The 24,596-nt window shown below is 38.3% G+C and overlaps 2 protein-coding genes across 2 annotated transcripts; one reads left to right on the top strand and one right to left on the bottom strand.

The window, feature by feature from the left end:
• Positions 1–9,055: 9,055 nt before the first annotated feature.
• Positions 9,056–10,258, bottom strand: LOC105673643 (uncharacterized). Its single transcript, XM_012369421.2, has one exon. The coding sequence runs from the start codon at positions 10,256–10,258 to the stop codon at positions 9,056–9,058; it is 1,203 nt and encodes a 400-aa protein (XP_012224844.2).
• Positions 10,259–16,156: 5,898 nt separating this feature from the next.
• LOC136997800 (uncharacterized) lies at positions 16,157–19,621 on the top strand. Its single transcript, XM_067349110.1, has 3 exons — positions 16,157–17,580; positions 17,766–17,898; positions 17,979–19,621. Exons 1-3 carry the CDS (start codon positions 17,515–17,517, stop codon positions 18,287–18,289), a joined length of 510 nt encoding a protein of 169 aa, XP_067205211.1. The 5' UTR covers positions 16,157–17,514; the 3' UTR covers positions 18,290–19,621.
• Positions 19,622–24,596: the final 4,975 nt, after the last annotated feature.

The following is a 24,596-nucleotide window of genomic DNA, read 5'->3' as shown; positions in this document are numbered from 1 at the left end:
AAGTAGTTTAAAAAATTTGTTGCTTGTATAATTTTGGTAACAAATTAATCAACAGATTGTAAAATAAATCAAAAACTAAATTTATTTATTGTTTTAAAATATTATACCTTATACCTGTTATTTTGGATTTTTTCCGTAATAGTAGTATTTTATGTATAGTATAATAGTATTAATTTTGAAGTTCTATTCTTTCTATTATTTTAATAATTATTTGTATTTAAAATGAAATTATTTTAGAAACGTGTGTGATTTATCACACACACACACACACACACACACACGCGCGCGCGCGCGCGCGCACGCACACACATTCTCTCTCACTTACGCACATTTATAATAATTGTACGCAATAATTACATTCTAAAAATTTTTATTTATTTTGTTACTTAAAAAATATAAAGTTTATAAAAATTAATATTACAATTATAAATACATAGTAATTAAAAGAAAAACGTAAAAATAAAATAATAAAATAATAATACAATAATATATACAATAATATTTATAAAATAATTTTTATAAATTAATTATAATAAATTATAATTAATAATTTATTAATAATAAATTTAAAAATTGATCAATTAAATTTATAGAATATTATCATCATAGAATACTATTACGTCAAAGTTAAAATAAAATAATTGTCAAATTTATAAAGGTAAATATGATTTACATAATGTACCGATAAAGATAAAATTATGAGATATAATACTTTTTTCTATTTTTGAAAATATATATTCGCAGTTTTTTTGTATATAATTACTCGTTCGTATCGACCGCGTCCACGACCACGACCACGTCCACGACTTCGTCCATAATTTTGTCCTCGGCTTCGTCCACGATGTCCGCCACGACCACGGACATTCGTCGCAACTTCTGTCATCCTTTGATTTTGCTGCAATTGTCGCAGTTCTCTTCGCAGCTCTCGTATTCTGTGAGCAGCTGCTAATTGCTGCTGTTGTGACTGCTGCGGCTGTTGTTGCAAAGTTTGTTGCGCCTGTAACTGCTGTGGCTGCTACTGCTGCTGTTGCTATCGCCCTTGCGATGGCGTTGGCAGTGGCGGAAAATCGCGATCGTAACCTGCAGCAAGCAATCGTTCTTTACGTCGCTGTTTTGTTTTAGCACGAGAGCGCTGTAATGCAGCTTTTCCTGGACGCCTCTTTATATATTTACCTATAAATGTGAAGCACAAGTAATGCAGGTTATAAAAATTTAAATACGCCACCGCTTATAAGTTTCCGCAAACTATTATTTTTAATGTTTTTAATATATTTATTAAAAATTAAGAATGTAAGGCGCAAAAGAAGCCTGTGCTGGTTGTTCGTGCATGTATGTATTGAAAACAAATAGTATAAATAAACATTTCTACTTCTTATTAGGCCTTTATCGATGTTAACAAGAAATAAAATATACAAAAATTAAGAATTCTTACATAGTCGCACGAATTTTAAAACTATCATTAATAATTAACATATTGTGACGGAGATAAAAAGAACCGTATGCAATTGTAAGAAAAGACGCACGCAATTTTAAAAGTTATATATTCATGAACAAGTAATTCCGCAGTTTACAATGTTAGAAACAGGTTCAGAGTGTCCAGAAAAGTTAAAATCATTGTAACAGCACGCGCTGTTACTAAGCGTCACGCAGGCTTCGCGTGTACACCCCCCGTTACGGGCCGCATTCCAATCCCCCAACTCGAGGGTAGTAGCTCGAGAAGGGGTAGCTGCCGGTATGGGTAGGATCATAGAGATATAAGACTAGAGGGAGCGAGTCGTATGCTAGCACGTAAGAGGCCGCGATATAGCAATAGAAAGAGAACGCTGCATAAGGGCCCCTCTGTCTTTGTCTATACGCGCATGCGCTTTTGCGCTGCTCATTGTCTATAACGCATTTAGGTTCTAACCTCTTGAACAGTTTGAAAAGATAAGCCGAGAGCACAAGCTTTTGACATAAAGCATAACGCATAAGCATAAGGAAATTGATTGGTCTATATATAAGCATAAGCAAATGCATAAGGAAATGGACCAATCAATTTCCTTATGCTTATGCGTTATGCTTTATGCAAAAGTCTGTGCTCCGGCCAATAACCTTAAAGAAAAATTCTCAAAATTACAAACTTATTACAGCAATCTACTACATATGCGCACGCTCCGCACGCATATATTCCATGATCTGCACATGCGCACATAAACAAAGACAGAGGGGCCCTTATGCAGCGTTCTCTTTCTATCGCTATATCGCTCTTTCAGCTCGTTCGCTCCCTCTAGTCTTATATCTCTATGGGTAGGATAGAACCCCAAGTGGGGGTTACGCGCAGTGTTGCTAGACGGGACGCTTTTTTTCACGAACGCACTTAAGAATCGGCCTCAACGGTGTACTAATTGAGGAAAAAAAAGGGCACTTGTAGACCCTTCTATTAAAAAATTATTAGAAAATTTTGTTTATCGTTAAAAAGTGATAAAAAGTAATAAAATAATAATAAATTAAACGCATGTAAATATTATGTTTATTTTTATAATAATAAAATAATTAATAAAATTTAATGTACATATAATAATGTAAATATAATGTATATAAAATTAAATGTATAGTTGGCTTTCCAACTATATTTGTAATAGGTATTTCATATTTTTGTAAAAGTTTTTTAAATAATTCAAAAATACTATTTGCAGAGCAATTTGCAGCATTTAATTCTAATAATTCTAATAGTTGTGTTTTAACTTTTTTTTTAACGGAGAAAAAAATTGAACAAGAACGCATAAAATTTTAGTATCTCCAATATCCGTGCTTTCATCTATTAAAATTGAAAATTTTTGATTCTGTAAAATGTTAACAATTTTCTTAATTTCCCGCTTTGCAAGAACTTCTTTAATAATATTGGTGCACTTTGATCGAGCCAGTGAAAGATCTTGCACGATTGAAGAATCTATACAAATGTCTTTTAACAAAGGAACTAAGTGATCTGCGGTATAAAGAGCAACATTATGTTCAGAATAAAAAGCTGCTAATTTAATTTCGGCTCGTTTAACGTTTTCAATATGAGAATTTTTGGAACGTTGGCTTTGGCTTTGACTTATTTGAGAATTACTGTCACAATTTTTAATATGTTTAGCCCTTTGTGAATGCCGTGCACAAGTTACAAATTGCCTTATTTTCCGTAGGATGAGGAGCCAGCCATCCTTTAAATAAATCGTCAATTAATCAAGAATTTTGAAAATTTTTAATATGCGTCTTTTTAATGGCTCCTTTTGAACTATCCATATTTCGCGTAACAAAAAATACACATAAATATATATATGATATAAATATTATTATTTTTTACATGTACTCACCTAAACCTTCTCCTGTAGCCTGTCAAACGTCTAACTTCTCGCGCCAGCACTCAACACTATATATAGCCGTATACACCGCTGGATTCATAGCTGCAGCGCTGCGCATGCGCGAGAAAAAGCGTCCCGTCTAGCAACACTGGTTACGCGACCGGTATAAAAGCCGGCTCGCGGAGCAGACCGATACCATTCCCCCGAGTACGACTCGGACAAGCCTCAGGGCGCACTCTGAAGCTCCGGTCGTACTCGCTCCCATCCCGATAGTCGTTCTAGGGACAGGGCGTTCTCTGCCTCGGTGTTCCCGGCGTTCGACTTCCTATACCTCGTCGTTCTAGGGGCAGGGCGTTCTCTGCCTCGGTCGGGTGTTCCCGGCGTTCGACTTCCTATATCCCTCGCACGAGAGAAGTCTCTCACTGTCTTCGGACACAGCGCACCGGCAACCGTCGACGACTCAGCAGGGCTCGGATATACGCGGTATCGCTTATTTTTTAATATTTTGACTCCGTACCGTACAAACCGACCGATTTAGAATTAAATAGGATTAATCATATTTATAGTTATTTAAATTGCGGCCAAACGCGCGACACAATTAAGAAATTACGCAGTCTACTCATTATCCGTTTATTTCCGATATTTGTACCCATTTATACCGTTAAGACATTAGATAGTTTAACCGTTAAAGAAATACTCATGTACTCATTGTTAATGTTTTCTTTTATAATTATATTATTAGTCCAAGTGCTCTCTTGAATAAATATTTATTTTGTTACTTTAAATTATTTTTGTCAATTTGGAGTCTCCCGATAAACTACACGAACGAATTCTAGCAAACCGACGAGTTATTCCGCGTCGTAAGAATCCGCTTTACTAACTACGCACCGTCGAAATTTCGCATCGTTACGCACCGCCCGTGAGACGTAAAAATAACGCACCGTTACATCATTAGAAGAGTATAAGATTCAAAATAAGTTGAGTCCATGGTTAAATAATCCAAATCGTACATATGTAAGAATTCTTAATTTTTGTATATTTTATTTCTTATTAACACCGATGAAAGCCTGATAACAGACAGAAATGTTTGTAAATAATTTTAAACGAGAATACAGTAACCTTCGCATAAAGAACCTGCATTGTAGCTCTTTACGCTCGAATTTTATTTCATTTTATTAATCACTGGAGTTTTTCACATTAATTATAATTAATTAATTTGTTACATAACTATGTTGCTAAAGTTAAAAAAAAATTATACAAAAATGCGCATTTGATTTTATTTTTAAGAATCTGTACAAATTTTCAAATGGAAATATAAATAATATATTAATTTCAGAGCTTTTTCTTTTTTTTTAATATAAATTAGCAAAACTATATTAATTTTAATCTTGTTACAGTTTCATAGAAGGAGAGTTAACTGCATTTTATATTATAAAGATTCTACAAAATTCCAATTATATTTTCCAAATTAATATTGAAATCAAGTGACTAATTAATATTAAACAGTGTATATTAAACATTACCTTCACTGTCCATTTTTTCTTGTGCTTTGTCCGTCACTTCTTCTCGTGTAACAGCTCTGAAGCACTGTTCGATTATAATTGTTCACATAAATCTAAGGAATAATTTCACGTAGTTGCTACACAGCTGCTAACACATTATTCGTTATAGATTCCTTAAACTCCGCCTACCTCTCGATCTTGTCAAGTGCGCACTATCATGTACGCCCTTCCCAATAGTTTGATTTTCGTATCTGTATATTTTGAACTCATCGCGATAATAAAATTGTCATTTAAAGGACACGTATCGACAGTTCATGTCGCAGTCAACTGCGTGGATAATATTACATACCATATAAATTATAATTTAATATATTATTAAAATATTACTTATGTATAAACTATAATAAAAATAAATATTTAATTTAAAGAATAAAAGATTATAAGAGATAAATAAGAGATATAGCATAATAACATTAATAACAGGAAAATGGTGGAAAAGTATTAATAAACACATATTTTATTTTTATTTTTATTTTATTTCTTTTTATTTATTGTATACAAAATATGCATACTGCAATTCACGCTCCCATACAATCATTGCACAAACGTATAAATTATATTCTGTATGCCTGTAGAAGATTACCAACCACTTTATATATTATTTATTTATTTATATATATATATATATATATATATATATATATATATATACATACAATTATAAATTGATTATATATTGAGAGAAGAAAAATATTAAATATGATTATGTATATCATTTAGTTTTTAATTATTATACTAAAATTGCTTCAAAATGTTTAAATAATTTAATAAACTTAGACACAAAATGGAAATAAAATTTGTGGATGGAAATAAAATGTGAAATAAAATGTAATAAATTTAAATTTATGTCAATAGTTCTTAAAAGCAATAATTTGGCATTCTTCGTCAAGGACTTATCATGTAACGTATATATTTCTTATTATGTTTAATTATAATTGCGTAACAGTTGCAATTCACGATGTGAATTTCACTTGTAAATATTGCGTGAACGCTAATTTAGTTTAAATTTTAACTTTAAAAAATTGAAAAAAATTATATAATAGGTATAATCAATAGCAAATGCAGTTCACGACTTCACAAGATTATTCCGCAAACGCATATCGTATTTCTGTTGTATTCACTCATAAATCGTTCGCGCTCATATATGATCATTACACGAACGCATTTATATCTTTTTATTAAGTTACTATTGATAATTTACATACATACATACATACACACACACACACACACACACACACATATTGTTAAAAGAATGTTTAAATTTAAGAAATTAAAGTTTTATTCTTGTTTACATTTTTGAAATATTTGAAGATGTTTTAATTTAAAACAAATTAGAATATTTTAGTCTTTTAAATCTAAACACTGTTTAAAATTAAAATATTTTTAAGTATTGCAAAAATGGAAAAAAATAAAACACTATAACGTCTTAAAATTAAATACTTTCTATCATATCAGTGTTGTGTGTGTGTGTGTGTGTGTGTGTGTGTGTGTGTGTGTGTGTGTGCGCGCGCGCGCGCGCGCGCGTGTGTGTGTAATATTAAATGTTCTGTTTTTTATAATTATGCAATATATAAAAGTATATGTGGACAAACAATATCCTTATCTCTCAAAATTGTTTCTGCTTCTTTGCAATCATCGTACTGTATCCATTTATTTCATCGATAACTAATGGCAGTATAATGACCAATACTTTGATCCATAGTATTTCTTGTTTGTTTTGCAGGTGGCTTGAAATTAATTATTCCAGCAAGAGTATATTCCTTCGTCATAAATGAAAATTTTATCTTTTTTGGTATATCTTTTAGTTGAACAGCATGTTCTTCTCCATTAGCGTTTGAATATATCTCCATTATGATAAATTGTCCTGAAAATTATATGTACATTTCAGTTATTAATTTATTTTTAATTAATAGGTTTATATTTATATTATTATAGTAAGATATAAGAAATAATATTTATTTCAAATTAATTTTTTATCAATTATCTAAAATCTATTATCTGTTTCTAAAATACTATTATATGAATTAAATTTCACACTATTATATAAGTTGAAATTTTCTTATGAAATATATTAACCATAGTGTACAACAAATACCTATATTTGAAATTGTGGTATCTTCTAGCCCATCACAGCCTGATTGACAACAAGATCGCAATCTTTGAATTGTGATATCCTTTTCAATTTCATTTAAATTATTTTCCAATAATGCTGTAAATTGAACTTGAATTAGTGGCAATGCTTTCAATCTTTCAGGACAACCCTTTGTACACTTCGACACTTCCTGAAGCGATGGATACTTTTGAAACAATTTTCTGCACAAAAAGCCAATCGTTACACTGAAAAAAATATCCAGCGACTCTAATCGGAAAAACCGTTTGAACATCTTATCCGATTGATTTTGATTGGATTTGAGGCTATCTGATGAAATGATGGATGCCTTTATCCGATGAAATAAAATTTCCAATGAAATATAAACGGATAATGAGCTGCGATTTACTTATCCGTTTAAATTGATATATAATATGATCGGACATTGCACTTGATCGGATAAAAATAAGGTAATATACCTTATTTTTATCCGATCAAGTGCAATGTCATTCATATTTTTTTTTCCGATCAAGCTGAATGTCCGATCTAATGTACTATATCCGATTAAAATATTATCCGATAAAGTGTAATATCCGATGAAATACAATTTATCCGTTCAGAAGTCCGATGAAATACATGTGTACACATTTCGAAGTCGCACTGGTAACTCGATTGTGATTGGTCGTGCTACAGTCGTACCGATGGGCCCAGCGTGCATGAGCCTGTACTCTATTGTCTCGTGTCTCATCGAAGCAGCGTGAAGGCAGTGTGACGCAATATTGTGTGCAATATTTTGTATATAATAGTGTATTACGTGTCAATTATTAAGAAGTGAAAGAAATGAATTGTAATACTAGTTAGAACTGTTCTTGAAGAACTCAAAGTAGAAAAAGAAGTGATACAAATTAATATTAATATTAATTGGTATATTTAAGGGGAAAATTCCGATCAGATGTTAGATCTATTGATCGGACATAATATAATCGGACTATTCGTTTAAAAAGTAACAAACGGATATTTTAGATCGGATATTTTCTAATCGGAATTTTCTGATCGGATATTTTTGATCGGTTATTTTAGCCTTTATCGGTTATTTTTTCCGATTGAAGGGATCGATAATATCCGTTTGTTACTTTTTGAATGGATTTTCCGATCAATTTTAACCGGATTTTTCTCTCAGTGTACTTCACAATTAATAAGATTACAATTATTCGGCAATATTTTACTTGGAAATATTTCTTTTAAAATCATCGCACGAAATCTATACGATGATTTTTTAATGCCGTAAGATACCATATCCTTTATTAACGCAAAAAATTTAATATCTATCTTAGTACATATAAGATCTTTAATACTTTCTTGGTCAAAATAAGCAGCAATAAATAATTGTAAGATGCTATCAAAAGCACAAGTATTTTTTAATGAATATTTCTCTTTTCCAATAAGAACTGGTTTTAAAGATATACTATTACCATTTCTCATAATTGGTATCTTACGTATATTGCTTTCTAATAAAAATTCATTTTGTATACTATCCTTTTGTAAATATCTTCCTCTGGATTGTACATCCGCTGTTGCCAAGCCACGCCAGTCTTCAATTTCCTTTGTTGCAATTATGTCTTGAATATTATTAATTTTTTGGCAACTGACACATATTCGCTGCTGTCCATATCCTTCTTCTCCAAGTGATATGGAACATCCTTCCAGAGCATGCACATACTTTTTGCATACGTAACACGCATGTCCACTAGTTGGTTCGTGCCCATTTTCACAAGCTGGACATCGTTTTTCGCTTCTTGTGTAATTTTGTTCAATAATTTGGTTATCATCTTCATTAACATCTTCTTGTATTTCTATTGCATTTCTAACCGTAACTTCTTGAGTTTTTGTATGTGCTATTTTTAAACATCCGCTCATGAAGTTCACGTGTTTTGTAACAAATTCATCTGCACGCATAGGTGTTTGTTCCGTTTTCAACATAGTATTTTTTTGTTAGTATTGAGTAGAGCAACTGTTTCGGTCCGCAGTGATGAAGTCGAAGATGCTCTTTCCTCATGATTGTTGTAGTGATGTGATGCTTAGCTGGTAATACTGTCGGGTGTCTTTGAGTCTCGGACACCTCTGCTTTTGACAACCGCCCTCCCTACTCTTATCACTCCTTCCTTATCCAGAAAGGGGCTTAACGGCGTCAGTCTGCTTCCCTTGAGTACCTGCTGTCCTTTCTCAAGAACTTGCAACTCAGATAAAAAGATTTCACACTGTACCATTTTCGCGATGTTTGTGTCAGCATGCTCGAGCTCCTCCAACTGTAAGAAACCTCTTTTTTTGGCACCTAAGGCATTGGCCTTGAATCTCAACCAGTAAGCAATTACTCTTTGAAGTTTCTCGTACTCGGAAAATCTTTGCAGTATGTCATAATTTAGCCTCTTTTGTGTAAGCAACGTTATTGTTTTCATTTCGGACGTATCGATACCTATTGCTGGTGTCTGAGGCCATTGACCAGTTACGAGCCACTGAGGCCCGTGCCACCATAACTGATCGTTTCTCCACGTCTCCACGATGATTCCTCTTGAAAGCAGATCCGCAGGATTCTCTTTGGAAGGGACGTGACGCCAGGTCACGTCATGCGATAGATTTTGGATTTTGGAGATCCTATTAGCCATATAAGTTTTCCTGACTTTTGGAGACTTGGCAATCCAACTGAGCACTACAGTGAAATTACTCCAAAGGTGAACGTTCCGAATCTTGTTACCATAAGCGTTTCTTGTTGTATCACACAACTTGGCCAGAAAGAGCGCTGCGTTGAGCTCGTGTCTTGGTAACGAGATCGTTTTTAGAGGTGCGACTCTACTCTTTGAACAAATTAGATGCGACTCCGTTGTTTCTTTGGCACTTTGAGAAACGGCATAGAGACAAGCACCATATGCCCTTTCTGATGCATCTCCAAAGCCGAAGAGATCAAACTTGCAATCTTCGTTATTAGGATTGATATTCCTCTGAATTCTTACGTCGTTTATTTGCTGCAGCAAGCTGTAATATTCGTTCCACTTAGCCTGCAATTCCGGCGGAAGAGCTTCGTCCCAGCGTGTTTTTAACTTCCACATTGATTGCATGATACATTTTGCTACGATAACCACTAGTCCCAACAATCCTAGTGGGTCAAATATTTGGGCTATCTTGGACAGCACCAGACGCTTTGTATTTTTTGCAAATTTTTCGATCGTCACTTTGTACTGTAGATCATCAGACTTCGCGTCCCAGAGCAGGCCTAACATCTTCATTGCACCTTCTTTATCTATTGCGACGTGAACTAGCCTCGGAATCACGCCAGATCCGAGGGAGCACGCCCAATGAAAGTCGGTAGCCCGCGGTATTCCACGTTTTCAGGAGTTAGGTAACTTACGCGGTGTCGGCAGGAAATGCACGACTCGGTAACTCGCGGTATCGGCAATAAATGCACGACTCGGTAACTCGCGGTATTGGCAATAAATGCTCGATTCGGTCACTCGCGGTATCGGCAACAGATGCTCGATTCGGTAACTCGCGGTACTCCACGCACGTCGGGAGCAAGGTAACTCGCGAAATCGGCAATAACTGCACGATTCGGTAAGTTGCGGTACTCCACGCACGTCGGAAGCAAGGTAACTCGCGAAATCGGTATCCGGAAATGGACGCCAGGTGCGTATAATCGCACCACGGTAACGGTAACTTCAATAATTCTTTTAATATATCCGGCCGCTCCCCGCTCAGTATCTGGCAGAGGGGCGCAGTTCTTTTATTCGGCGTTAGAAATCTGGAGTGAGAGGCGAACACAAGGACAACTCAGCAATTAAGATTTAACAATAATATATTTCAACGATTGGTTACAAGGGTTAAAGATGAGTAAATGGTTCGGCCTAAGCCGATACAACAGAAATAGTTTAATACAGCGGCAGTAAGGCAATTCGCCCACAAAATCGGTAACAAGAGCAAATTTCGGTAACTACATGAAATTTCGGAAACGCGATCACGACATATTGCAACTGATCCGACGATATTCAGCGAAACGGATAGCACGTAACACGACAATGCAATGCGACCGATGAAGGCCAAACAAATATGATTCGAACGACGATAGCCTAACGGCCAGAAATGATATGTCGCGGAGCGGCTATTTTCGCGGGTTCGTTTCGTTTCTTGCAGAGACGCTAAAGTGGCGGTAACAGCGGTCTCGCGGAGAACGTTCCCGAGCAAAATCCGTCCGCGGACATTCAATCACGGTACTTCCAGTACTATGATAATGCGAAAAACGGTAACAAAAACTGTATTATAAAAAAAAAAGAGGCGGTAACGGAAAGGCGGTACGGTAACCCGATAACGAAACGGAACGGGAACAGAAACGGTAGCGAGAGAGAGATTGTCGGTGCTTGATTCGTGCAAGTTAGAGACTTTGACGCGATATCCGGAGCCGGCTGGATATGCGGTAACTGAGCGCGCCAAAAACGCGCTCACGGTAACAAAATCGCGGTTAGTTGTGTGAGAGACACAGAATACAGAGTTTTAGACTCACGCTACCAGCCATAACCGGGCGGAACTCTACGGCTACCCGAGAGGCGGCTTACATCAAGTCGGCGTCTTCGGCGTCGGAAGCGTCCTGGAGCTCATCCTCACTTTTTAACGGCACACCGAACAGTGCCTCTTCTCGGGTCTGCAAGTTGGTCCTTCTAATCCCGCGTTGCCTTCTCGCGCATCCTGCCGATTTTCCGAAAAGGGGGCCCCTGAGAACCGTCCACAGTTCATCCAAGGCGCCCCCCCCCCTCCCCTCGCTTTCTGTGGCTTTCTCAAATCATCCGGTTCGGATCGCGTTGATAATTCGATGTTCCCGGAAGAGACTGGTTAGGCTGGCCGGGCCATACTCCGGTCCTTCCAGATGCAGCATCCTCGGAGTCCTCGGTGCCGTCTGCAGCCGGGCGAGGTCCGCTGCTGCGTTTCTTTGTGAGTTTGTGGCTAAAACCAAAGCGAAGTTAGTCGATAGGGCTTGGATGGCGGAGGCGACGGGATCGCGGTACCTGACCTTTTCTGCTGCGGGATCACTAACTCGTGACACCCGTTGATGATCCCCCGGCGTCCGGTCTCTATGGCGATGCTGAATCTTCGTCCTGAGGCACAAAATACGCAATGCCGTCCGCACGGGGTCTCGCGTTACAACTTAAACGATAATAGACATACAAAATGGGAACGAAATATAAAGTAACGCGCAAAAATGGTGGAGTCTTGCGGGTTGCTCTCTCAACGCGAGGAGCAACTCCAAGACCTTTTGCTCCCTCGGCCGGGCTATCGCCCTTGTGACGGCGCTCGAAAAGCGTCACGTCACACTATTTTCAGCAGACTGTCATTATTACTGGCGTTCGATAGACGCTCCAATATTTGCTGATTGTTTGAACGCCATTTTCTCAGCTGAAACTGTCCCTTTTGAAGTAATTGAGACAGTTGCTGTTGCAAAGTCTTGGTTGCCATCACTGTGTTAGCGCCTGTTAAATCGTCATCTATATAGAAATCTTCTCTTAAGACCGTTGCTGCTTATGGAAACTCCTTGTCTTCGGCCGCCAGTTGTCTTAGACATTTTATGGCCAAGTAGGGTGCTGGTGCAGTACCGTATGTTACAGTGTTCAGTCGGTAAGTATGAATAGGTTGCGATTGATCTTGTCTCCAAAGAATCCTTTGAAGATCCCTATCAGCTTCTTGTACAAGTATTTGTCGAAACATAGCGGCTATATCCGCTGTTATAACAAAGCGATGCGCTTGAAAGCGTAAGATTATATCAAATAAATCGTTCTGGAGATTCGGTCCCGCCATCAACTTATCGTTTAAAGCCGTCCCGATAGTCGTTCTGGCCGAAACGTCGAAAACGACACGCAATCTTGTCGTCATATTATCTGGCCGAATCACTGGTTGATGCGGAAGCACGTACGATTGTTCAGGTCTCTTTTCTGAGTATGGTGAGACAAGCGACATGTGCTGTTGCTTTTCATATTCCTTCATAAACTGAATATACGCATTCTTCATGTCTGGATCCATTTTTAAGCGTCTTTCTAGTGTATACAATCTTCTCATTGCTTGATTCTTTGACTCGCCTAGCTCGACTTCAGGTTTCTTTGGCAGCGCTACGATAAATCTGCCGGTATTGTCTCTTTCAACTGTTTCGATAAACTGCCGTTCACATTCAGCTTCCTCTTTTGTAAGACATCGTTTCTCGCGCGTTTCTTCTTGATTCCAAAAACGTTCGAGTTGAGCTTGAAGCGCTGCATTTGTTATAAGACCGCAGAAGTTGTTGGGAGGCTCAGACCTCGCGTCGATGAGCTTCCCTCCTACAATCCATCCTAGTGACGTATTCTGCAACCTAGGTATTCTTTTTGCTTGCTAAATTAAATCCCTGCATATCAGCTGCAAAAGAGTCCTGCGCCCAAAAATATCTCTACCTTACCGGGCACGTGAAAGTCTGGATCTGCCAGACGCCATTTCTCCGGCAAGCAAAACAACCTTGTGTTAATTTTGACTTGCGGAAGTCTTTCTGTTATAGTTGGCAGCACAAGACATTCGATTGTTGTCTCGTAGTCTGTGCGCATTGACTTGATCTTTATTTCTACTGTCCTCCCGATATTCGGTTTCGATTTATTTATTTATTCCGCTTATGATTTCGCTTTGTTTTTTGCACTTTAACTTCAGCCTGTTGACGAGTTCTTGCGTTATTAAATTTGATTGAGAGCCTGCATCTAAAAGCACACGGCAACTTTGCTGATTTCCATCTTGTCTTCAACTGCGACTCGAGCCGTTGACAATATCACGCACGACGCGGGTTTTCTTGTGAGGTTGATTTCTGTGGATGATTTTTCTGTATCTTCCGAGATGTTACCTTGAGTGTTGTGCATGACAACCGACTTCTATGATGGACTCTCCTTTAAATTTTGATTATTTGCCGGCTCTTCTTTGTTTTCCCAATGTAACAACGTGTTGTGCTTCTTCTGGCACATCCTGTACGCTGACGACTTACAAGCTGCTGCGAAGTGACCTTTGCTTAAGCAGTTTATGTATGCCTTTTTTGCTTTTACTTCCTTTATTCTATCCGAAACAGATAACTGCTGAAAGTCCGGACATCTGTAGATTTGATGATTCTTACTGCAAATTATGCAACTCTCTTGAGACGTAGATGCTAAAGCTATCTTTTTCTCTTATTTTTTCGGTGCTAAAGTCTTTGACGCTTTTTGTTTCCCTTTAGATTTGTCAATCATTTCAAACGTTCGACAACGCTCACTCAAAAATGTCAAAAACTCCTCCAATGTTGGTCGGCGTTCTCTTTCCTTGTTGCTTTCTTTTTCCCAATTTCTTTGGGTGTTGAAATCCATTTTATTTTTCAACCAATATATTAATAGCTCGTCCCATCGATCGACAGGAAGCTCGAGTGTCTGCAAAGCCTTTAAATGCGTTCTAACGTAAACAATCAGCTTTTTCATGGTTGCTGGTCTCTCGATATAACTGGAAAATCAAGCAATTGATTAAGATGCGTATTAATAAGAAATTTCTTATTCTCATAATTTTGTACCAACAGACCCCATGCATTCTCGTAGTTCGCTGCAGTCGTTGCTAATCCTCCGACAACTTGCAACCTCGCCGGTTAACAAACTCCGCAAGTACTGGAATTTCTGTATTGCTGTAAGAGATGTACTGTCATGAATTATTGACTGAAATGCGTCCTTGAATAGGAACCACTCGTTGTAATTGCCATTAAACTTTGGAAGCTTTAATGTCGGAAGTCTGACATCCAAACGCCTGTCGTTTTGTCCCTGTTGGTCTCCGCGCATGTTTTGATGCTTCGCTTGCTCTGCGGCCATGGCAGCCTGAGCTTCTGCTTGGTTATTGGCCTGTGCTTCCATTTGTGCTAAATCTAAAATAGTTTGAATTTTCGTCGCTGTTTCGAAATAAATGTTTTCAAAGATTTGCCTCTCTGCTTCTTGTTCAGCGCAAATCAAATTTTCGCTTCCATCCTCTCCAGTTTCTCTCAGCTTTATCTCATCAATTTTTTCTTGCACCTCTTCAAACGCCATAGACTCTCGATCTTCTTTGACTTCACCCTGACCTCGGACGCCGAGGTGTCTTCTTTTATAGTATTATTAATTCGAGTCATTTGACCCTTTATGGTCGCTTTATTTTGCTTTAATCTTCTTAAATCTGCCATTTTGCTTTTTAATTAGATCACTTCAACTGATAAGATGATGCTTAGAATACCTAACTGTCAGCTGATGCCGACAATCGATCCCTTTTTAGCACTCAAACGCCGCGAAAGTCTCAATGATATCGAGGTTAGGCCTTTGATGACTACAATAAAGCACCTAACTGACGCGAGCAACTCTTTGAAATTCTTGACGCGCAAGATACGGAATAAATGTAAGCACTCGACGCGAATACTCTTGTGCATAAGCCAATGTCAATGTTGCGATGCGCGACACCCGCGTTTGCGACCAATGACAACGATGCGATGCGCGATTCGGCGCGACACTCGCGTTTGCGTCCAATGATAACGATGCGATGCGCGACCTGGCGCGACAAAGAACGTTATTCTTGTTCTTGTAGACAAGATTCATCAACGAAATGCTCAAATCCTTCTTGATGATGGATCTCTTTGCTGTTTCATAGGCATAGCCTATGCACTACACCCTTGTTTTCGTCTCGTATCTTTCGAGTTCACTTGCACAAACGACGCCGGCACTCGTTGCTACTCGCCATTTTTTCTAACCTCGTGGCATTACGGCGTGTTTGTTTCGTTGTTAACACTCTCCTCGCGGTCCTCAATCTACCTTTTCCACTTATCACTCTCTCGTGAGTTTATGCTTCTTGTTGGGCGCCAAAATTTTATGTTGGAGAATTAAGTACACACAAATTTGCACAAAAATCCAACTCGTTTATTTCTTGCTTCATTTCCGTTATCGCCATATTGTCTTCACTACTACTACTAGCGCTTCAGTCGCTAACAATACCATTTAGGCAAATATTCTTTGCGGTTTGTACAAAATATATTTAAATAAGATGATGCAATTGGCGTTTCAAAAAAATTACCTACTTTTTTCAAACATGAACCAAATATATCAATTTTATTTTCAAAGATCGTCGCGTCTTTCATACCAATAATTTCATTTTTTTTTTTTTTGTTAAAAACCATTTGTTTCTGTTTTCATTTGTTAGTGTTAATCCGTCCATTAATTCGACTTTGTTAAAAAAATATTAATATTTACTTTGACCACAATTGTTGCCAGAATTTTTATTCTTTAAAATAGGAAATTTTTTATTATTATAATTTTGAGCTTGTTTTAAATTAATAATTTCAAAAATTTGTCGAGCTACTTGCGGCAATGGCTTGTTTCCTGTCCGAAATAACTTTTTTATTTTCTGTAAACAATTTTCAAATGGATATGTGTTGAAGGTAGATAAATCGCCGAAATTTTTTACTTTATCAACTAAATGGCAAAGATTATGTATGTTACTGCTAATAGAATTAATACCATAAATTTTAATGTAATGTTGTATAAAGGTTTTAAATAACTTGTCTGCTACATGTAAATAGTTTGAGTATGATCTGCTATAACAGATTACAATACCACAAAAAAATAACATAAAATGTTGGTATATTTCCTCGGATAGATAATTTTTCAATATAATGGGCTCTAGGTACAAACCAAAGGTTCGATACTCTGTCCCTTTCTAAAATTTTAAACAATCAAGTGCTCTAACAGCTCGATGAATTTCATTTGGCATTCTACATCGAAGGAGAAAATCAGACACTAATTTAATTACATTTGCAGACCACTTAGTTTTCAAGCCTAAAGTTCCATACACGTAGCCAGTTAATAAACGTTTTATTATACCTAGGTCTAATAAATGCAATGAATCGGATACTGGAATACTTTTAATCATGTCAATTGGAAGTTTTTCCGAAGGTGTATCCATTTTATGATGGTCTGAATCGGTTCTGTTGCGGAAAGTTGCATCAGTTCTTCTAGGCATATCTATGCATGGAAAACTAATTCGATGTTCTTTATAATAATATTCACCCGTAATCGTACATTTTAAACACGAACTATAACCATTAAAATTAACAGTACTTGTAAATAAATACTAATAAATATTTTTATTCTATTTTACTGTCTAACAATAAATAAATATATTTTCTATGTAGCTTATTACCTTTAACAAAAGATCTGGCAGGAGTATCACATATGAAGCATCGAATACGTATATTAATTATGCAATGGGCGGTATTCATAGTCCGTTCTTATATTGAAAATCGTCTTAAGCACGGACTTATATTCGCTCTCTTCGTCACACATAGATTGTGTCTGACGAAGAGAGCGAATATAAGTTCGTGCTTAAAGGTGCAATTTCACGTAGCGTCAAAACGCTAGCGGCTCTCCCCACTCTGGCGCTTTTGGTCGATGCGTCGTTTTGCCGCTTGAAGTTCGGAAAGGCCCAACTCGAGCGAAAAATAGACGTGTTTGAATTGGTTTGAATGTTGTATCAGTTGTATCAACAAAAAATGAGTTTCAACGACAACGACAGTGAACATTGGAACGAGGTTTGTGTATAATGTGTTATTAATATTAATTATTTAATAGATTGTATATTGGCCTAATGCTTGAAAGGATTTGCAGTAACATATCTTTGTACATAACCTCTATTTAGCCTCTATTTAATGTTTGAACTGATACATCGTCCTTGGAATTGCAAAGCATGGAATTAATATTGTATTTTGCTTTATAGGAAATGGAAATTGTTTATACGTGTGGGCTGTGCGAGATGATTTGCAAGGCCGATGAAATGCAGAGCCACCCGTGCATGGAATCTTTTACACATTATTATCTGGACGAGCAGCATTATTTTTATCCACAGTGTGGTAAGTACTTTATGATAAAATGCATACTATTGTTAAAAGTTTAATACGTGTGCTAGTACTGTTAGTTTTTGTATGTGCAGAGGACGGAACTATTCTGCGTAGAAGCCTTGTGGACGGCATTGAACAAAATGTTTTGGAGATGCCAGAATGTGCAGAAGAGAATATTCAGGAGACAGGAATTCCGAATGAGGAAGAATTTAACATAGAAAATCTTCCGGAGAATGAAAATTTACGGAAGATATTTATAGAAGAACGTCTCATTGAGGCGATTCGAAGACGACCGCCTCTTTGGAATTTCAAGCTTCCAATTGTAGAAAGAGGTGTTCGGAACAAAGAGAAGTTGTGGATGGATGTAGTTGCAGTTATGAAAGGTAAAATTTTTTTAAAATAACGTATCTATGTGTAATAAGGTTTATTACGACTCATTGTGCATTCTTGTTTCGCAGATGTGGTTACTCTAGTTGAAGCCAAAAGGAAGTGGAAGTCCCTCTCAGATACATTCAGAAGGCATCGAAAAAGTGCGGAGTTGCCAAGTGGCTCAGCAGCTAAGAAGATATCGAAGTGGGTTCACTTCGACAGAATGAGCTTCCTTCAAGATATAAATCTTCAAAATGAGTATGTATGAACTGTGCATAATAAAAATAAATATAATAAAAATAATGTACCTACATATACATGAATTAATGAAAAATATTTCTTGTCATTTCAGAACGACGTCAAACATCTCTGTCGCATATGAAGACACTTCAGCTGATGCTGATTGTGATAGCGTGGATGATAGTATGAGTAGTGTGTCACATACATCACGTAAGATTTTTTGGATTCTGTGGCGGCTCACCGCCACACCGCTGCACTGACGCGGTATAATACATCGCGGCGCCGCTACGCGCCGCAGGCCTTCTACCAGTTACAAGCTTGCGGACCCACCGCCAGGTTGCGCAGGCGGTGAAGAACCTTCTCGCGATCAAGCTTCGATCGACGAGATATAAAAGAGCTGCTCCGCAGATCTTTCCTCACTCACTCGCTTCAAGGCGAGCTCTCCCCAGGGCCCTTGAACTGAGTCGTACTCTGCCTCGGCAGAATCTAACAGAGACACATAGTCTCGCCGTTTTTCTCACACTGCCTCGCAAGGCGTGTAAAAAGAAAGCAGAGTCCCAGCATCGGCCACGCACTTCAACCAAGCGGCCCGCGGATACTCCACTTTCGCCGTCACCTCCTCAGTCTCTAGTGTGGAAATTAATCCCACTAGAGTTCTGCGTCCGGTTGACTCGACCACCAAGGGACACGCTCACTCAAGGCGACATCCGAATTCGGAGACCTCTCTCTCCTCGGTACACGGAGCAATCCGTAATTCCGAGAGCCGAGACGGTTGCCACCACCAGCACACCAGAGACTCGATCCATCGCAGTACAGACTTCACCGCTCAGAGCCTGCTCAGAGAGCAGTTGTCAGACGGAAGACCACTTCCCGAACGGAGTTCCACCGACGCCGGGAAAGGGGCTGCAACGAGCTAACTCAGTTGAACCGTCCTTTTTAGGACCCGTTCAACACACTAAGACGCGGCCGGTAATTTCTTACCGCGCCCGTCAATTTTTCTTTTGATTCTCGGCCTTACACTCTTGCCGAGAAAGCGCCTCTGGCGCCCTTAATCAAATCAAACACAAAACTTGTACATTACTCTACTTCTCTGACGAGGAAAAATAAAATATATTTTTCTAAGAAATTGGTCTCAATATCTTTCAACCAAGTCGAACACGATCCTTAGGCAATACGCCTATAGATTCATTATTTACATTTATGGATCATCTACAATGAGTGGCTTTATGACTAAGACTAAGCTCCTTGTAGACACCCTTTACTATCAGAATGAATAACACGGTACCATAAAACTAAATGTCTTTATTCTTTCAGGTCGTCGAAAAAGGAATAAAGAGGATAATTTTATAAATGAAATACGGGAGTTGATACAGGAGCCCATAAATATTGATATACAGCAGAATGCCCAGAATCCGTCTGCTGGATTCTGCACCACGGTTGCTCACAAGCTCGATGCCCTGAGCGAAGATGCACGGGACAAGGCGATGATGCGAATACTCGAGGTGCTGCGTGAAGAACGTCAGAGACAAAACTAGATTTAAGTTGTAAATAAAGATTTAGAATATAACTTTTTTATGTAATTTTTCTACTGTTTGTGATAATTTGTGATAATATATTAAATGATAATTTATATATGTTATATATTTTTGTAATTTATTTATATATAATATACTAACTACAAAAAAATAACTCAATACATGTTTATAATAATACTTCTTTATTTATGTCGGTTATTCTGCCAAGGTACCTCTCCTTCACTACAAAAGTAATCGCAAAATTCATCGCGCATCTGAATACAGTTTCGCGCACTGGTATTCGAGCTACAATGACCAATATCTCGAAAAGCACAACCATCTTCAAAGATTCTTCGCCAAGAACCTGATGTGAAACTATTTGGATCATTGGCATGAATTTCATCCACCATACCCGCAGAAACATATGCATTTTTATCAATGTCGTCTTTGCGGATCCAATTATGCAGACAAACCGTCGCCTGCACCATTAATTTAGCATTCTCTGGGAAAGCAATAATTGGTTTGCGATATAGCCGCCACTGGCTGGCTAAAATACCAAAAGTATTTTCGATAAACCTTCTCGCACGGCTTAACCGATAGTTAAAAATATCTTGCTCCGATGTCAGTCCGTTCTTGCCTGGATAAGGACGAAGCAAATATGATTTTAAAGGGAATGCTTCGTCTCCCACGAGACAGTATGGCAAAATTCGTCCTCCTGCAACAGCTGATGGTTTCGGTACATTCATGCGGTTTGCATTGAAGTTCTTGCCGATAGCACTGTCGCCGAAAATACCTCCATCGCTTCGTCGTCCGTACGCCCCGATGTCAACAAAACGAAATATATAGGCGTGCATCACAAATGGCCATTAATACTACACTATGAGCATGCTTGTAGTTGTAGTACGTTGAACCAGCATTGTTGGGACACTGGAACAAAATTAGCCATTCATTATTTTTAAGACTGAAAATATAATAATTTATCGATAACTGGTACGGTACAGTGTGTCAGACTATTAATACTACTGAACACATACTTGAATTGTTACATGTTTTCCATCGATAGCACCAATGCAGTGAATGAAATTGGACAATTCTTCAAAATTATTTGCAATTTCGAGCCAGTCTCCTTCCGACAATACTGATGATAAAACCAAAGGACACAAATTGCTCCAAATTGCTTCGCATGTCTCTCGAATAATATTACAAACTGTTGTTACCCCAACTAGATACTGGTATGACATTGACGTCATTGAATCGCCAGAAGCAAGATACCTAGAACATTGCAAAGATACAAAGATATATAATATTTAAACAATATCAAAGCAGTGAACAAGTTTCTTGTATAAAATTTGCAGTAATTTTAACATTTACAAACCTTAATGTTATCATCAAACGTTCTTTCGGTTGTATGGGCTCTCGAATAACATTTTCTTTTATCAATAGCAGTCCAACAATAGATAACAATTCCTCAAATTGTGTTGCGGACATTCGGAAATAATTGTGGAATCGTACTCCATTCTCTATGGTCAGTTTAGGAATTGACACATAATAAAAACTGTGCTCTGGACGATCCTTTAGATATGGTGCTACCCAGTATTGCTTCTTCCTGTACGGTCTCTTTTCATTTTTTTGCAATTTTTGCATAAATGCACACAACACCAGTATTCGTCGTTTCTTAATCTCTTTAGCTATTACTGATGGCAATGTATTTTGTAATGTTGTCGATAAAATACTGTTCGGACAGTTTAAACGCACTTTGACACACATCCTAATTGTCAGTTTCATACACAAATTTAAATCTATAGAAAAAATTTAAAAAATACAGAAAATATAAATCCACAGCAACTAGCGATTTTTCGCTCCATGAAAAAGTAGCGGGCGTTTAGCGGCTGGCGTTTTATCGGCAGCTTACTATTGAGAGGAAATGTATCACAGAGTGGGGGTAGCCGCTAGCTTTTTGACGCTACGTGAAATTGCACCTTAAGACGATCTTGAATATAAGAACGGACTATGAATACCGGCCAATGTCTCGTCCGGATAGATACTTGTAGTAGCGTTCCGCGCTGCGCTATCCTCAACAGGTTTTTTAACCTATAAAAATTCAAATTAGGCGCTGCTCTCCTGCCCCGAGGCGCGCCTATCTGCACTTATGGCTGTCATTTGTTTTCCTGTTGTGTGATTCCTCAACACACGGTTACAATATTATAATTTTTATTTAGTGATTTCCAGGGTTTTTCAGAGATGGGAAAGGCCATCGCACGGGTCAAAGAGGAGGAAACTATCACGATCACATCCAGGGATCGGCTGACGGGCATGGAAAATAAAATATCTCGCTCGATCGAGATTCTGACACAAAGTGGGGTTAGAGCGCCCAGTCGCCCCTCCTAATCAGTGTCACTGGCCTCCATGGCGGATTACCAGGAAGCCCAAGGGTCAGGTGCAGAGCCAGATACCCACTCAGACGAGATCTGATTCGGAGGATAATCTCTTGGCATCCATCGGAACCAAGTAAGGCCTGCGGGCCCTCAGATAGGTGTGTATGATATTGCTGGATCTGTATTTGCGAAATACAGGCGGCATGACGGCACAACCTTTTTTCCGATTAATCGGAACACCGACTCTCTTACCACGAAGACGGTCCAGATTCTCGGCGAAGGCAAATGGCTACCCAGGTCGCCTAAGCACGTCTTGCTGCAGGAGGACTCTCTGCCCATGACCTCTGCCCCAACGAGGGATACCGCAGATGATCTCGCCAGACGGTTGTTTGGTTCCGACCTCGACGGAGAGGAGTTTTTATCTTAGAATGAGGTAATAACACAGAGATGGCACGAACTATCATGTAAGTATCTTGCAGCGGATCAGCGGAAAGTGTCACTTAAAAGATCCCCCTCCCTCCGAGGCAGTATCTTTTTTTTTAAGGCCCCTACACTGAATCAGGAGTGTAGAATGGCTACTAGGAATAACGCCATCGTCAAGAGAGACGATTTTGCAACTAAAAATCAGGATTAGGTGGTCATAGCCTTGTGCAACTTGGGCGAAGCAGTCTCAGATCTCTTCTGCCTAGAGACGCAAAAGGTCTGAACACAGAGCCTCGCCTCGCTATCACGAGGGTTAACGAAGGAGCAAAGATCCTAACCGATCTTTCCTATCACTTCTCGCTGTCTAGAAGAGCGCAAATCACTCCAGCTCTCAAATAAATTGCGACAAACACGGCAGACACTATCCCGGTCGATGATCTCCTTTTTGGCTCCTCATTCGGGGAACAGATAAAAAAGGCCGCTTCTAGGGAGAAATCATCAAAGAACATAGTCAGGTCGACTCTATCAATCCCGAGGATTTTTCAGCAACCTATCAAACCACCGGCTAGCGCCGGCCAGATCGGAAACGGCCGCGCCCCTGTCAAACAGTCGACAGCGACGACTAGAAGGACAAGGACAGCAAGCAGCAGTCGCCGACCATTCCGTTCCAGACCCCGGTCGAGGAGACATTAGAAGGGGAACAGGCTGCCTTTTCACGCAATAACCACCTTCTCAAAGCAGCGAACCTTCGAGTGTCCTTCCAGATCTGAAGGTCGGGGTTGTGCTCAGGAGAATTGCAGATTGCTTGATATAGGGGCGATCGAGAAGGTAGTGGACTGCAAAGGATAATTCTTATCACCATACCTTGTGATTAAAAAATCGTTAGGAAGATGGAGAGTTATTCTCAACCTAAAGGGTCTTAACTAGTTTAATTGCGCACCGCACTTTAAACTGGAAGACTGAAAGATGGTAATCCGCCTCCTCTCCCCGAAGGATTTTCTAGCCTCAATCGACTTAGAGGTCATATTTTCTCGTATCTATTCATAAAAGGACAGGAAACTCTTAGGTTTTCAGTTTCAAGGCTGCCTTTTTTCAATTCCGAGTCCTTTATTTTTGGTTCAGCATCGGCCCCCTATATTTTCACTAACAAGGGAACGTTCACAAGTGTCCCCTCCCGATTTGATTCTCCTTGAAATATGTTGTAAAACATACAATTTGAAGAGACACGTATTTTTTTATAGCGGCTCTAACTCAAATTTAAGGGGTGAAACACCCCTTTGAAAAAAAAACGGTTTTTTTCTTTGTGTGTAACTATCGCCAAAACCGTAGGAGATATAAAAAAATGTTTCAAATAGAAGTTGTATGGCTTGTAATGGGCTTTATAACTGTGTAGTTGGATTTTCAAAAAATGTAATTTTTTTTAATTTACCTCTACTTCTTGTTATTATTTTTTCGAATTTCAAAATTTTTGTAATAACAAAAGTTGTAGCATTTTTTACGCTGAATTCAACCATATATGATTTTATTATGTTCCAAAATTGCATCTTTCAAAAATGAATCATCAGTATCACATTATATGCGTCGCGCTGCATGACGCATCGTTTATACCGCACTTGTGTTGTGCATAGTCGCAAAATATATATAAAAATGACATGTTATTACATGTTTGAGAAAGAAAAGTTAACTAAAATTGTTACTAAAGCATCCCTTCCACATTACACTCTTATAGATAATCGCTGCATTTCGTGCGCAGCGCGTTGTCATATGCAAGTTAGCTATCAGCGCATAT

Source organism: Linepithema humile, chromosome 2, assembly GCF_040581485.1.
Source record: "Linepithema humile isolate Giens D197 chromosome 2, Lhum_UNIL_v1.0, whole genome shotgun sequence".
NCBI classification, from domain to species: Eukaryota; Metazoa; Arthropoda; class Insecta; order Hymenoptera; family Formicidae; genus Linepithema; species Linepithema humile.
Note: the sequence above shows the minus strand (reverse complement) of the source record. Positions and strands in the feature narration are given on the sequence as shown.